At 40.7% G+C, this 16,929-nt stretch overlaps 1 protein-coding gene across 11 annotated transcripts in view; it reads right to left on the minus strand.

Annotated features, from left to right (window-relative positions):
• Large1 (LARGE xylosyl- and glucuronyltransferase 1) overlaps window positions 1-16,929 on the minus strand; it is a 503,421-nt gene that overhangs the window by 190,684 nt on the left and 295,808 nt on the right. For all 11 annotated transcript variants that reach the window (XM_031340318.1, XM_031340326.1, XM_031340316.1 and 8 more), the window contains one exon: window positions 7,098-7,269. In XM_031340318.1, the coding sequence (XP_031196178.1) occupies window positions 7,098-7,269 (172 nt within the window). The remainder of the gene's footprint in view (window positions 1-7,097; window positions 7,270-16,929) is intronic.

Below are 16,929 nucleotides of genomic sequence, written 5' to 3' on the forward strand. Positions count from 1 at the left end.
CAGCGACAGGGCCACCCAGCAGCGACAGGGCCACCCAGCAGCGACAGGGCCACCCAGCAGCGACAGGGTCTAATTTCTTTGACAGATAGGCAACTGGTCGCTCCCAGGGACCCAGCCGCTGAGTGCGCACTCCCTTGGCTATCCCCCTGTTTTCTGCTACATAAAGGTGGAAAGGTCTGCTGGCATCCTCAGTCCTAGAGCAGGGGCCTCCGGTAAAGCCTGCTTAATCTCATCAAAAGCCTGTTGCTCTTATTCACCCCAATTGAAGGGCTGTCCGTTTTTACTCAGGGGGTAGAAGGGGGCAGCCAATTCAGTAAACCCTAGAATCCATAGCTAGCAGCACCCAGGAATTCCTGTACCTGTTTGGGATTCTGCAAAGGAAGGATGTGCAGGATGGTTTCCTTTCGAGTATTAGATAGCCAGTGCTGGCTGTCTTTCAGCAGGTAGCCCAGATAACTTACTTTTCTCTGGCAGATTTGGGCCTTCTTGGCTGAGGTTCTGTATCTCAATCCTTCTGGCTCCTCTAAGAGGCATTTAGTTCCCTCTAGACAATCCTTCTTAGTCTTGGGCCCCAGGTTTCTTCACAGGCAGGAGGAGGGTATTCCAAGCTGATTGGCACTTCCATAGGATCCCTTGTTCTAGGAGCCTGGTAATGTGGGGCCTGATTCCATCCTGAACCTCCCTTGACATGGGATATTGGTGCACAGACACCAGGGAGGCTTGGGCTCTAAGCTCCACATGGATGGGGGCGCTGGTTGTTGGCCCTTCCCATCCCTGCCATCCCAGTCCAGGCCTGGGGAAAGGCGTTGAACTACCAGTCTAGGTCCTTGGGTACTCTGTCCAAGTCTTAAACAACTTGTATTCATCCTCTAGCCTGAGAGAGTCAGGACTCTCTGTAGATTCCTTCCCTGTAGCTTTTCTTTTTTTCCATCTCCCTTTCGTCTTCTTTCTTTCTCTTTCTCTGCTCCTTCTCCTCCTGTCTCCCTGTTATGGTAGACTTTCTCAGCAACCTGCACTAAATCCCTCAAGCACTTATCCTATAGTTCCTCTAGCCTCTGAAGTCTTTTCCTGATGTCTCTACTAGGCTGGTCTATAAAAGCCATAGTCACAGTAGCTTTGTGCTCTTTGTTGCTGGGGTCATAGGGTGTATACTGATGGAATGCCTCCTTGAGTCTCTCTATAAAGGGAGCAGGTAATCTGATCCCTGTCTAACCTCACATACCTTGGTCAAATTTGTAGGATGTTGTGAGACCTCCTAATGGAGTCTGGTGGTTGACCAGTCAGGTGCCCCTTATCTTCTGCCGTATTAAAGTCCTAGTCAGGTCTAGTCAGGGGAAACCCTGCTGTTGACGACAGCCTGGTCAATCGATGGTGCCATGTCTCTGGCTTCTGGTTTCCTGCATTATAAATAAAACAGTCTCAAAGAGATTAACAGGCCCCTTTGGAAAGGGGGTTGGGGGCTGGGCCTTCCAGTTGTACAAGTCAGCTAAAGAGAAGGACCAGTATTGCATAGCCTGATTGCCCTTTTCCAGAGGCCAACATCCCATCAGTGAGAGAGCCACCATGGTATCAAGGGTTTGGTTCTCAGGTCTCCTCCCATTCCTCCCTCCAGTGAAGGTGTGTGTGTGTGCAATGGACCCAGTCTCGTATAGGCTGAGGAACTGGTACTGGCATTGGTAGGGCCATGGGGGCTAAGGTGGCGGGGGTTGGAGGAAGAGGGTCTTGGAGTAACAGGTCCATTGTTGAAGACTCTTGGAGGATCAGAAGTTTCTCAGGTCCATATCTCTCTTCCCATGCTTCTTTCTTCCTGACAGTCAGAATCTGTGGGCTGGGTCTTGGGAAAGAAAGGCTTTTATCTATGAGGGAGGAGGGGGTCCTCCAGTAGATTTTTCTAGGTAACTACATAGGGCCCTTGGTCCAGATGCCCTAAGGATCCTGGCCTAAAGACTCTCTCCTCTACTGCTTTTGATCATCTGCAAGTCAAAAGTGCCTACAAGTGGGTCATGTGGAGAAACAGAGAATAAATAACTTGTCTTACAGTCTGTCCAATGTCCAAAAACAATGTCAGTCTAAGTCTAAGAATGTAGAATGCGATACCAACAAATACAGAGAAAAACAATTACCACACAGACAGCTTGACCTTGCCATGGGTTGGGGTCCAGGTCCAAGAACACAGAGAAAGACAATCAACAAACTGTTCGCCCCTTCCCCGTGCCCAGTTAGAGACACTAGGTGTTCCTGCACATGTCATGAACCAGTTAAGCTAGGTTAGAGTAACACTCAGCTCCTGCTGATATTGTCTCCCAATTTCCAGAAGGAGCAGAGCTTTCCCAGCTTCCTCCAGGGGGGCCTGAAGCGTCCTTCAGTTTCCCTGTGGTCGTAACATTAAGGCACGTCTGCCCATCCCACTTGACCATACCAGACACCATAGGCTCTCTAAGCCTCCTAATGCTTGCAAGCAAAAGTTCAAACAGACTTACAGACTCAGACTCTGACAAACAGAAAGACAAACAGGAACCACGGTAAAAGCTCAAGACCTCCGATTCACCATTCCAGTGTATTCCCACAAGGAGTTGGATTCCCGGCCAACCGACTAAAAGTAAGACTCTATTGAGCCTTAGCTTCCTGGGGACCCTTCACAATAGTCACAAGTAATATAAAATACTTTGGTGTGACTCTAACTAAGCAAGTTAAAGATTTGTATGATAAGAACTTCAAGACTCTGAAGAAAGAAATTGAAGAAGATCTCACAAGATAGAAAGATCTCCCAGGCTTGTAGATTGGCAGGATTAATAAAGTAAAAATGGCCGTCTTGCGGAAAGCAATCTACAGATTCAATGGAATCCCCATCAAAATTCCAACTCAATTCTTCACAGAAATAGAAAGAGCAATTTTCAAATTCTTTTGGAATAACAAAAAACCTAGGATAATGAAACCTATTCTCAACAATAAAAGAACATCTGGGGGAATTACCATTCCTGACATCAAGCTGTATTACAGAGCAATAGTGATAAAACTACATGGTATTGCTACAGACAGGTACCAATAGGTAGATCAATGGAACATAATTGAAGGCCCAAAAATGAACCCACAAACCTATGGTCACTTGATATTTGACAAAGGAGCTAAAACCATCCAGTAGAAAAAAGACAACATTTTCAACAAATGGTGCTGGTTTAACATGAGGTCAGCATGTATAAAAATGCAAATTGACCCATTCTTATCTCCTTGAAGAAAGTTCAAGTCCAAGTGGATCAGGGACCTCCACATAAAACTAGATACATTGAAACTAATAGAAGAGAAGGTGAGAAACAACCTCAAACACATGGCCACAAGGGAAAATGTCCTGAACATAACACTAATAGCTTTTGCTCTAACATCAAGAATTGACAAGTGGGACCTTATAAAATTGCAAAGCTTCTGTAAGGGAAAGGACACTGTCAATAGGACAAAATGGCACCCAACAGATTGAGATAAGATCTTTACCAATCCTACATCCGATAGAGGGCTAATATCCAATATATACTAAGAACCAAATAACTGTCTTTAAAAAGTGGGGTTAGGGTTAGCAGCATTAAAGGGCACAGAAACAGATGCTGACAGCTTTCTGGCCAGATATACTAACAGAATCATCAAATTTCAGTATTGTTTTTTTCAAATAAGCGAAAAACAAAACATAAACAAACCCTTTCTCAAAGCAATAAAGTAGAAAATTATAGGAAACACTTTATGTCTTGCAGTGATCTACACATGTTCAAGCATAGCTGTGTCTACCTGCATGTGTATGCATGGATTACAAATCCAGTCACGCATGCATACATACATGCACACACACACACACACACACACACACACACACACACACACATATATATATATACATATTTATGTTTAAAATAAATGAGGATGGCAGCAAAAGCCACTAGATATTTCAAATATCTAGTCATAATCAATAGTCTTTACTATTGCCTTCCAGGCTTTCTCAGCAATGAAAAAAAAAGATACATGCTGAGTGCCCTTCTCTCCGTAAAGATATCAACACTTAGGAACTGGAATTGGAGGGCCCAGTTCAGAGGAAGAAGGTATGAGGGAAAGAATATAGAAAGATGTACTAAAAATCAAAGGTGTTATTGGAAGGGGAGTGTGGAAACCCAACAAAATAAAAGTTTCCTAAAATACATGAAGTCAACCCTTGAGAAAGACAATCAGCCACCTCTTGTCACCAAAGGAAGCTTCAGTTTCAAGAATGCACTACATTTAATTGAGATGTTAGCCAAAGGCATCCCATGGGAACTTCCAAACAACTCAGGATGTTCTAAGATATAGGTTGTTCTCTACGACTTACAGATCGATCCTATTGAATACTTCTATACAACTCATTGACTGGAGAAGGTAAGCTAGTGACTATATGGAGCCTTCAGAAGGTACTCTGCACACTACCCAGTGAGAAATGTGAACACCAACACATCTCCAGATCCTTCAGTCCATGCTAGTGTCCTGCCTTCAAGAAACGCTAGAGTAATGGTGGCACAAGGCCTGAGGGAATAACCAACCTAACTTATATTTGATCTGACTTAAGGCACACTCCACCCATGAGGTGGAACCCAAACCTGGTGCTGCCTGGTTATCCAAGAGTCTGAAATTAGAAAGATCAGAGACTGAGGGTAAAATCAAATACCACTGTTCGGAAAAAACATGGTATTACATTCTGCTATATTAGATCAGGGGCTAACTAAGCCATCATCAGAGAAGATTCCTCCAGTAGCAGATAGGAACAAATACAAAGATCTATGGTGAGATGAAATGCAGAGAGTGAGAAACCTTGGAACACTCAGCCCTAAATGGAATCTCTCTATCAAATTCCTCCCCCCAGAGCTCAGAAAAAAACTGCAGAAGAGGAGGGGGAGAGAATGTAAGAGCTAGAGAAGAGGAATGGGAGGCACCAAGGAAACAAGGGCTACTAAATCAATAGATGCACTCAAGTATAAGCTCACGGAGTCTGAGGTAGCAATCACATAGCCTACACAGGGTCTGTAACACATGGCGTCCTAGAGCAGAAAGGAGAAGTGGACACTAGCCTTGACCCCAACCCAGAAGCAATCCCCAGTGGATAAATACTTACAAATGAAAATTTTGTTTTCTCCAAGGGAGTTTCATTGGGGTTAACAAACTAATCTATAAGGGTAGTCTACATGGCAACACTAGATGGCCAACAGAAAACAAACTCAATGGAAGTTCCTTTTCTTATAATGTTGTACCAGGATGTGTGTAAAGTGGACTGTGCCACCACACAGAAGAACTGGTAAGGTAGACCAAGCCCAAATCCTGGGAAACCTTAGAATTGAGAACAGTAGGTATGAAGCCAGCTCCCTGATAAGCTCTATTTGTCCTGGAACATGTGGTAACCATGACACGCCATTGAAAGGGCCATGGCAGTCAGTCACACAGGAGCAACACCTGAAGTCCTTAAAGTATACCAAACATCTCAGATTGAGCCAATAGAAAGCATTTATCCCTGGGTCCCTCCCTACTCTCAAAATGTTTATAAGGTCCTTATCAACATGGAATGAAGTTCATGAGTTATTTCACCAAGAAGTGTCTGAGAGTGGCTGTCTTACTGAGCTTTAACACTATGGGCAAGAGTTTTCTCTCCCGAAGCATTCACTGTCGTACCTGCACCCAGCCAAACAAGTTGGGGGCCAGCACTTCCTGCTTGGTGGCTTCAACTTTGGCTCCTAAGCTGTCTGTTGCTGATGTCTGCTTGGCTAGCAGCTCCAGCCGTGGTTCTGGACTGCTTGCAGTGGGCCACTACCATTGCTGCCACTGGCATTGGTGATGCTAAGGTCATGGGAAAAACCCCTGCTACATACCCTGCAAAGACATCCCTTTAGAAAGCTGGAACACTTTGGCAGTTCTGGTCAGACCAGAGTCCCACATAACCTTCCACTCAAGCTGGACCAGAGATCTTCGAAATGTATCCCTTCTGGTTCCTCAGGGAAAGACATTTTGAGCCCCTATACCGGACTGCATTCTGCATCTGCTGAGTAGCAGGAACATTCCTAGAAGTAAGGCAGACAGGCAGCCTAACATAAGGGCTTCTATTTATTCGCTTATGTTTTTATCTTTTTATTTTCCTTTGAATTTATTACCATGGCTTTAGGTTTTGTGTTTTTATGAAATCACTGAGTGTGCAAACAAGTATGTTTCTGATCTCTATCTTTTCTTGTTGGTTTCTGTGTGTATATGTGTGTGCCTTTTCTTTTGTTCTTTACTTTCTATATGTTTATATCATCCTATTTTAATGTTAGTTTTTGTTTTATCTTATTGTATTATTATTATTTTATTATCCTTTACAAGTCTGTTTTTTAATAAAGACAGAAAGAGGGTGGATCCAGAGAGAAGGGTAGGTAGAAAAAATTGGTAGGAGGGAAGAGAAACTGTAATCAGGACATATAATATTAGAAGGAAATCTAGTTTTAATAACAGGAAAATAGATTTCAAAATATGCATACAAAAGGTATGCCAACATTTTATCATGTGCATAAAAATAAACATAGCTGATCATTTATTGACTATGCAGTCACCTAAAATGGATTTCTTATGAACATGCATACAATCTCTTCAATTCCTAAAGAAATACAACTTTCAGTTTTACTTTAACTTTTCAGAAATAATAATAAATTTTTGACTCTTACACTTGTGATTTCTGATTAATACTCTCTTTAAGCTCATGTCCTTTCTCAAATGTAATGCTGGGTGGGATCTGGCTAATTGGTCACATACTTGCCTGGCACATACAAGTTGAATCTCTAGGACCACATTAAAAATAAAAACACTGGCTGGGATGATGGCTCAGTGAATTAAAGTACTTGCCCTGAAAGACTGAAAGTTTAAACCTCTGCCATTCAAAGTGGAATGAGAGAACTGACTCTCAAAATTTGTACGTATCTCCACATATACCTTATGGCATATGTATCTGTGAAAACATGAACTCACATAGATATGCATAGACACTCAGAAAGACAAACACACAAACACCCTGGTAATAAATAAAACACATTTTTAAAAGCCAGCATGGTTGGCTTGCTAGATCCTACCTTTGAACTTATGGAACACAGCCCACAGCTCTGCAATGTCTGTTGCAAAGGTAATGTCAGTGTCTAGGACAATGACTCTCTCCAGGTTGGCAGGTAGAGTCTTGGTCAGCACCAGCTTCATCAGGCCATAAATCCCAGAGTAATGTTTGTTGGGAATCCAGGACACTTCAGACTAAACAGAATAGAACAGAGAGAAACACAGTGAGTTTGTAAAATCAGAAAAGGGGAAAAAAGTTACCAATATGGATTCTTTGTTTTAGTATTATAAACCATGCTGAGACAGAACACAATCCAATAAAAAACTTGTTAAATAAATAAATGAATTCTCTTTAAAGATTTGTTTATTTAGCTCAAAAATATGAAGTTGTGCTAGGAATAAAAGTGTATTTAAATCAAGATAGGCCTAAAATATTGGTTGTGAATAATTATTAAGAACAAATTCTACACTAAAATCTTTAAGACAGGCTTTATTATTATTAGTGAAGTTACATGAGCCCACTGAAGAAAATAGGTATGTGAAAAAAAATGGGGAAAAGAAAAAAGCTTAGCACCTCATTGTATTTCTCCAATTCATTAAACTTATCTGCCACTAAAGATACCTCAAGGTATTATTTTTCCTTTATGCTTTTCTCTATTTTAATGTTATAATGGGCTAAGTTGGTATGAATGCTTCCTCACTGAAAGGAGAATCTGGTCGGCATCTGTATAATGTTGGTCATTGGAGAATAATGGCAGATAGACCTATATCATGTGACAGAAAGGGAACTACTAGTGCGGTGTAGGTGAGTGGCATTAGCTACAAGGCACACATTTTCATAGTACTTGTAGCTACAGTGCTGGGCCCAAAATTATACACAGCTTTGATAAAATCCTCATCTGCATAAGTCTTTTGTGAAGACCACTCTGGGAGGTGAAAGCACCTAACATTGAGGGGTCAATATGCATGATGGGAAAAAGCACATGGAATGGTCTCCATGTGACCAACGGTCCACATTTTCATTTCAGCAGTATACAACTCTAATGAGGATGGAGGCAGAACCTCAGAAATCCAAACAATATTCATCTCCTTTATCATTATAACTCCATTTTGAACACACTGGATTTAAGAGTTGGGTATGGGTGGCTTTCATATAATCATAGAACCTGGGAGGCAGAGGCATGAAGACTACTGATAGATAAAGACCTGTTTGAACAATCAAGTGGGAGCCTCACAACAGCGAGAAAATTTAGACAATCTAAAGATTTGTCAACTAACAGATGGCTAATGAAAGTATAGTGTGCATATATATATATATGTATATATATATATATTATGGAATTATATTCAGCTATAAAGAAAAATTGCAAAATTTGATGGTAAATTAATGGAATTAGGAAAATATATAGTAAGCAACCCAGCTGTGAAAAACCAATGTCACATGTTCTTTGACATCTGAGGCTCCTAGCTACAAGTCTTCAGAGATGACTGAGTAACCTGGAGGAACTGCAGAAATCAGGAAAGTAGAGAGACCAGGGTGTGGAAAGACAGAGAGCAATAGAAAGGGGTAATTGATTTGAAGGAGGAAATGGGAAAAATAGAGAGAAGGACTTAAATTAGGGAGGTCAGTACAGAAGGAGAAGGAGAACACACTACATATATGTAGTTTAAATGAAAAAAAATGTTTTCTGGGCTGATAATACTTCCTCCAATAGCCATAGACAATCTACCAACAACCCCAATACCAAGTATGAGGAGATCCCATTTGGGTTGTTGGACAGGAAAATTCAAGAAATGTCCAAAAATTTATAGGCTATTTTTCTTGTTGTTGATTGTTCCCCAGTGATACACAATAAGTATGTATTGCTAAAGATACTATGTGCTTTAGATTGAGAACCTGGAGTATCTGAATTGGATCTAACCTGAAATCAATTACCATAAGTCTAAAGTTAATTAAATCAAAAGGTGCCATGCAGACTTCCAAGGAAGGGAAGCAGCCACGAGTGATGACACTTTTGAAGGATGACACTCAGCAATTGCGTATTATAAAAAGTGTAATAGTGGCATGACTATCTTGGTGGTAACCAATAACTCACTACTCAGACTTAAGCCTCACCCTACAAAAAGGAAACTATGGCTGGTACTGGAAACCTAGCCAGCTACTGGGTTAGTATCTAAAACCCCTACTCTACCAAACTAGCAAAATTCCTAACTGCATTGTAAATATTTATCCTTATACCCACAGATAAGTGTAGCACTCACTTTTTGAACAGATGGAGACCATTACAGAAAACCAGAACTTTTCAAACTACAGAGGATAATTTCATGGTACCCAGCACCAACTGATACAACTAAAATACAACTTCTGGATACATTGTGGAAAGATTGTAAGAGCCAGAGGACCAAGAAGGCTACAGTGAGACTGCATCTATGAGGATGTCAGGGAAGCCACACCCTGAAGTATCAACAACATTGCTGCCTAAACAAGACCTCACAAAGAACATGAATAGAAATGCCAACAAGGAAGGAGGGAATGTTATGGGTACCCAAACTTAGACAGAGAGCTATAGGCATCTTAAGTATTCTGAAAACAGTTGAAAAAAAGCACCCACCCCAAGTGACTATCTAATACTAAGTCAGCCCTGAAATCATATATGAATAAGCAACATTATATAGACTAAGCAGGTCTGTGTGTGTATACATATATATAGCTGGTGTTATATAAATGCACAAATATGTGTATATATGTATATATGTACATGAATATATGTACATATATTTGAACATGTATACTTATATGTACATATATGTACATACATGTGTATGCATATACATACACATATGTAAAAATAGTAATTAAAGAGTTTATTGAGTTGAGAAAGACCATGGAGCGATACATGAAAGGTGTTGAAGGAATGAAAGGAAAGAGAAATAATGTAATTATACTGTAATTTGAAAAAATAATAAATTTTAAATGTAATGGTGAGAATATATTTCCATAGAAATTTCACCACCATGCCATAAAATTAAAGGAACAGCTGCAAGTGTCCATAAACTCATCAGAGGAGGAAGATAGGTCACTTTGGTAAGGACACAAAACAATGCTAGCATAGAAATCCTGCACATGACATTAAGAGAGTAAAGGATACTCTAGGAGAGAAATGAAAAAACACTCCTTTGGGAGCTCCTAGGAACTACTGCATCTCTCAAACATACTTTCCCTACAATCCCTTTATATTTGTAGGATATATAAAAGCATCAGTCTTGATACTCTTGGTTTTTAGGTTCACCCCATCCTCTGCTTGAAACCGGAGAGCTATGGCCATAAAAAAAGAAGACTCCTAGAACTTTAAGTTATAGATTTTCAGTTATAGGTTCTGAGCAACTAGCACAGGTACAACTGCTTAGAAAGGAAGCAATTTAGCAACTGAGAGAGCTCCCTAGTTTTATGTCTCTCCACACATACTGTTTTAAGGGTCAGGAAGCCTGGTATATATAACAACATAAATCCTTGGTCTGTTGACATCAGCTGCACTTGCATCAAGATCCACTATCATCATTTAATTGCTATTCCTGGCTTTTCTAACCTTCTTCCATTGATAAAATATACTTCCTCCCAAAAATTCACTTCATGGGAGGAAACAGACATCACACTCAAACTAGGAAATTGAAAGTGCTACTATTAATTCTGCAATGTTTGTAGAATTCAAGGCAGTCATTGTTACTCGGTGAAGGGACAAGGAAGGGAAGAATGGTCCTACCTTGCAATATGCAGTGCCAGGCCAGCAATTGCTATGATCCAGAAAAGATAGCCACATGGTGTTAGGCTGGTTTGATCCAGCAGTAACCTCCAATTGAGGGGGACATCATACCAATGACAAATAACAAGAGTGGATCAGGAAACCCATCTAATTCTCTCGCTCTTCTAGTCCACCCAGTACCTCTTAGGCATCACTCAGAACAAACCAGTAGGCACATAAAGCAGAGTTTATGAGCACAAGGAGAAAGGAAAAGGATGAGAAGGACCTGGACATATATGCCTACAAGTGAGAGCTCAGCCATAGTGTTAATAGTGGGCAGAAATTAAACACTGGTCAGCACCAAACCTTACAGATCATAGGAAAAATGAAAGGTTAGGTCAGGTGAATGGAGGACAGTATATGAGAACAGTGACCATGCAATACCTCCAACCACACCCCACACAAATATAATATAAACCTATTAGAATCTGCTGGGAGAAGGGGGTGAGATCACTCAGTGAATAAAGTGTTTGCTAAGCAATCAGGAAGACCTCAATTTGGATCATTATAACCCACATAAAAAGCCATACATACATCTGTAACCCCAGTACTGGGAAGAGGGAGGAACAGAGATGAATGATTACCTGGACCTTATTGACCAGCCTAATTGAATTGATGAGTTCTAGGATCAGAGAGACCATTTCTCAAAAAGTAAGGTGGAGAGCAATTGAAGAAGCAACTTTACATCAATTTCAGGTTTCTAAATGCACTTTTACCAAGTATCTGCCAGAGGAAGGTTCCAGTTTTTTTTCTCCAATCTACCTCTCATTTCTCTGGGAATTAGCTTTCCAGATAGCTATTACATTAAGATCAGAGATCTCACCAAGCAATTCCTTTCAATGTGTTTTATAAAACTCTTCCTCATGAAAACCATGGCCTTTGGAACTCAGCTCCATTTCTTCCCTCCCCAGAGAGTCTGCCTGCACTGAAACCTGGCAATCAGAACTTCATGCTGGATAGCTGTGCTATTTAATCAGACCTTTGATTAACTTATCCGTCTATTTTGGTAACTATTAAAGCAGGAGAGCTTGGTGAAGGCTGAGAGCCACAGTGTTGGGTTAAGCCATCTAATTAGATTGCCCTGACTCTCAGTTTTATTTTTAACATAGATGTGAGTCACTTGGATGCACCACAAAGCTGTGAGGCTACAGGAATAAATTAATCTCCACATGAGCCAGGCCTGAATGTCACCTCAAATGCCCAACCTAATTCATAATCAATTAAATCCAAGTGTTCAATTGGAGGTAAAGGAGTCATGTGAATAAGTTTGTATTTAGAAACAAAACCACAGGAAATGCTAGAAAGTGAAGGAATCTTTAGGAGAAAGAGGATGAGATAGGTGTAGCAGATACATTTATTGTTATTAGTGTAATAATAATAATAATAATAATAATAATAATATCATCATTAGTCAATAGGCTCATCTTCCCAGGACACACATGATTTCTACTGCTCTCCTCATCTTCCCTTTCTTTATACTTCTTCACTGAATGCCCTGTCATCTAAGAGGCACCTCCTCTCTGCCTCAGGTTGAACTGGAGATCCTGAAGTGAGCTATCTCACTTCCCTATACACACTGCACTAACACACTCTGTTTAATTTTCCATGTCTGTCTTTTATGTTTGACTGAAACTCCTTGAGGTTGGGAAAATGTCTTTTTTCATTGTGGTAATATCCCACACAGTCAATGTTCAAGAATAGCTTGTTAAATGGGTAGAACCTTAGTTTTACCTATGCCTGGGCTCAAACTTTACCATCAACATTCTCTTTCACTTAGATCAGACATGTCAATCTTTGCTCATGACTTTTGAAGACATATAGCTTATTGAAACAAAAAATTTGAGCATAGAACTTGTTACATTTTTACCAAGCTATCTGAGGTCTATGAAGTCAGTTCATCTTTATAAGCCTTAACTTTCCTAATCAACACAATGAGATCTCTCAATAGTGACTTGACTAGAGCTCTGAATGTTGATATCAAACACTGCCAATGGGAAAGCAAAACTTGCTGGAACTCCATAAAAGCCACTCTCCTTTTCCCAGTATGTCAACATCAGCAGTATCAAAGCTCAGCTGATTGAGATTTTGAGCTCAACTAAATCATGGAAATACATGATATAGGACATTAAAGAGGTGGTTACAAATGGAAATTGGGAGGGGAGATGCTATTTATCAGTGATGTAAAAATATGTGTGCAGTTTGCCTACGGGAAAGGTTAAAGACTAATAACAACCTGGAACCTGCTGGAAAATGTAAGGCCTCTAGGGTAGAGCGCTAAGTAAACAGCACACTGTGCGTTGTGAGGGTCACCTGTGTGGCTTTTCTAGGTAGTCTCTTAGGGCATTCGCACAGGTACTGACTTCCTTCCCACCCAATAACAAGCTCTAATATAACAAGGGTCCTTAAGTCATGTTGTTCATGGTGAGAACATCATCCGGGCTAGAGAAAGGCCATGGGCCTTACGCAACTACTCATCATAAAACATCCAACAGAGACTGAAGTACAATTCCACATGGTCGTTAATATGCAAAAGAGTCCATGTAATTAAAAAAGATAATAAAGATGAAGTTACCCTCATTATGATGGGCAGAATATTATTAATGTGGAGGCTATTACTAATTCTAAGCAGTGTCACTGGAGCTTTAAGTAGCAGCAATGCAACCGTGCCCGAGATTACAATCTACTGCACATGCAGAAGGGAACAGATGTGATTAGAGCTTACAGGTTTCTTCTCAAATCGGGAAGGGAGAACACTGACAGTTTAAAAGTCACCTTGTCAAAGCTCTGACACTAAGTTACTCACTGGGAACTAAATGGAAGCTTCTGAGTACAATGAACACTCAGTAACCTTGTAAAAGTGACCTACAAAACCTGAAAGTGTAGTGATGTGAGCATTGGTCCATTCCTCTCCCAAAGTAATTAAGTTCAACTTAAGAAAGGAGGGACAGTAGTGTGCAAGCCATGACACCAAGTTTATAGCTTTTGATAGACAATACAGAGACAGGAGTGGGGTCGGGAGTGGGCTGGATTGGTTAGGAAAGGATGCCTACTTCTCATTTGAAATGCGGATTCTCAGCAGTCCCTAAGATACTGCAAAAAAAGACAAGAGGGGAAAATGCATTAGCATTTACTGTGTTTTAGGCACAGTGGAGAGAGCATGTTAATTTATTCAGTCTCCCCTCTTCAACACCCAAAAGCCTTCCATTTGCTTGTACTTACCCACAATATACAAAGGCTGGGCTAAGACCATTGCTGTCCCTTCTTACTGCAGCCCTCTTACATTTTTGGGTTTATTTAAGGGTCAGAATAAAATTCTCTCTCCATCGACAAAGCTAAATTCATTAGCAAGTCATGTGTATATGTGTGTGCATATATGCATGTGAGAGCAAAGGACAAGTCAACCTCAGGTGTCATCTTCAAGAATGTCTTCCACGCCTTTTGAGTCAGTTTCTCCTTGTTTTGTAGCTCACCAATCAGGCTAGGCAAACTGACCAATGAACTCTGCCTCTACCTCTGCCTCTGCCTAGATTACAAGCATACACTACCATGTGTGGTGTTTCTAGTCCATATCCAGAGGTCAAATTATGTCCTCTTGCTTAAAAGCAAAGAACTTCAAAGGCAGAACCACTCTCACCAGAAATGAAGACATTAATTTTTAAAATTACAGTAACTTATTTAGTATGTGTATAGATGTGTGCATGTGGAAGTAGGAATTAACTTGTGAGAATCTCTTCTGTCCTGTACAGTGTGTATCTCAGGGATCAAACTAAGGTCATTAGGATTTTGCAGCCAATGTTTTTAACTGCTGAGCCATTCAGTTGGCCCCAGGGAAACATTTTTTTTTTTTAAAGACAATTAGGTACCAAGGCTTTTTAGAGTTAGACATTGCTGCCTTCTAAATCTCCATGGGACTTAATTTTCTCATCTATAAAATAAAATTACTCTTTTCTTCCTAGGGAGTAAGAGTATTTATAATCTATAAGCTTTTATCCATCACTATGGACATATTTACTCCTTAAAAAAATAAGTTCCTTACACATATCAACATTTTTTGTTTTTGTGAAATAAAAACCACCTTTGACTCTCAAAGAATAGAGAAAATGTGGTAAATTTGCACAATGGAGTATTACTTGTATATTAGAAAAAAATGACATCATGAAATTTTCAGGCAAGTGGATGAAACAAGAAAAAAAATAAACCTAAGTGGAGCAACACAGATTCCAAAACACAAATATGATATGTACTCACTTGTAACTGGATACTAGCTATTAAGAAAAAGACAATACAATCCACAGAGTCAGATAATTTAGATAAAGGTGGGTGCTTTGGATCTATATGGGAAGGGAAAATAGATTTTGCATGTGGCCTGGGAAGGGTGGAGATGAGAATAGGGGGGGAACAGGTTGGGGGGAGGGAGAAAGGGAGATAGGACAGGAAGATATACTGGATAGGTAGGGGTTTAGGAAGCATTATATAAACCTAGTGAAGTGGGAACTTCCTGCAACATATGAGGGTGACCGTATCAAGGACTCCTGGTAAAGGAGGATATATAGCCTACAATAGCCATCTTCTTTAACCAGGATAGGCTCCCACTGGTACAACCCAGCCACAAAACCTGTCCTGCCTGCATGATACACTGAGGCAATGGTGGCTCAGAGATTATGGAAGTGGCCAGCCAAGACTAGTCTAACTTGATGCCCATGCCACAAGAGCAAGACCATGTCTGATGCTGCCTGGATGGTCAGAATACAGAAGCTAGATAGCTCAGAGACAAAATATAGAATCAAATATGGCTCAGAAAAACATATAAAATTAAAAATTAAAACATGAAAGAAAGAAGTCAATGAAATATTGGCTAGTAAAGAAGGAAGGAAGAAACAGTGAGTTAATGAAATGATTCCTAGTGATATTCTGCTATACTCATAGATGGTGCCTAAACCAGTGAAGCTTCCTCCAGCAGCTGATGAGAGCAGATATAGATACACACAATAAAGCATTAGGCAGAATTCAGAGAACCCCATGAGGAGGGGACAGAAGGACTGTAGGAGTTACAAGGGTCAAAGACACCAGAACTCCACCCATAAAACCAACCAAGCAGGGCTCATAGGGACTCACAAAGATTGAGGAAGCAATCACAGAACCTACATGAGTCTATGCAAGGTCTTCTGCATATAATTGTTGATTTAGGGGTTTTGTTGGACTCCTAATAATGGGAGTGGGGCTGTCTCTGATTATGTTGCCTACTCTTGGGGCTCTTTTCTTCCTACTGGGATGGCTTGTCTAGCTCTGATATGATGGCTTGTGCCTAGTCTTATATTAACTTGGGGAGGTGTGTTAGACAAGACTGGGAAGAAAGGAGGGAGGTGAGGTTGCAGTTGGGATGTATTGTATGATAGAAAAAAGTTTAAGAAATCACCTTGACACATTTTTTAAAAATTAAAAGTCACTGCAGTTGGCAATGTTTGAAATGTTACTTATGATGTGGGTGGTTGTTCTGGCAGCTTCTCTGCATGTGTGCAATAGAGGAGGAATGGGGACCATGTGACCACTGGAGTCTCTCCAGCTCCTAGAGATGCTGGGGAGAAGAATCCCAATGGGAGCACCAGCTTGAGAGATCTATGAGCTGAATTCCAAATCCTGTGCTTACCACAACATCTGACAAGTCTAACTTCTTAGACTCCATCTCCTGAATCATAAAGCAGGGTGAACTAAGGGATAGACATGTTGCATGAGGTTCAGAAAAGCATCAAATAAATGAAGGAGAAGCAAGGCACCCAGACCAATGTGTGCCTCAAGGTATGGGACAAAGAAAAACTTTAAAAATAGCTAAGAGGAAGTTCCACTCCCAGGCACTTGGACACACCCAGGATCAGAGGTGAGCAGGAACCAACATCTGTCCCAACACTGGGAGTAACTGGGACCAGCGGGACCAAGCACACAGGAACTCCACCAGCCCAGTGACTCCAGTTCCTTCCGGTCTGTCTGCATTAGTGTTCTGAGCAGACCTTGGGCACAAGCTCTGCAGCCAGTCCCACAACTCACGGAGAAAGCCACA

This window comes from Mastomys coucha, unplaced genomic scaffold, assembly GCF_008632895.1.
Source record: "Mastomys coucha isolate ucsf_1 unplaced genomic scaffold, UCSF_Mcou_1 pScaffold22, whole genome shotgun sequence".
Lineage (NCBI taxonomy): Eukaryota > Metazoa > Chordata > Mammalia > Rodentia > Muridae > Mastomys > Mastomys coucha.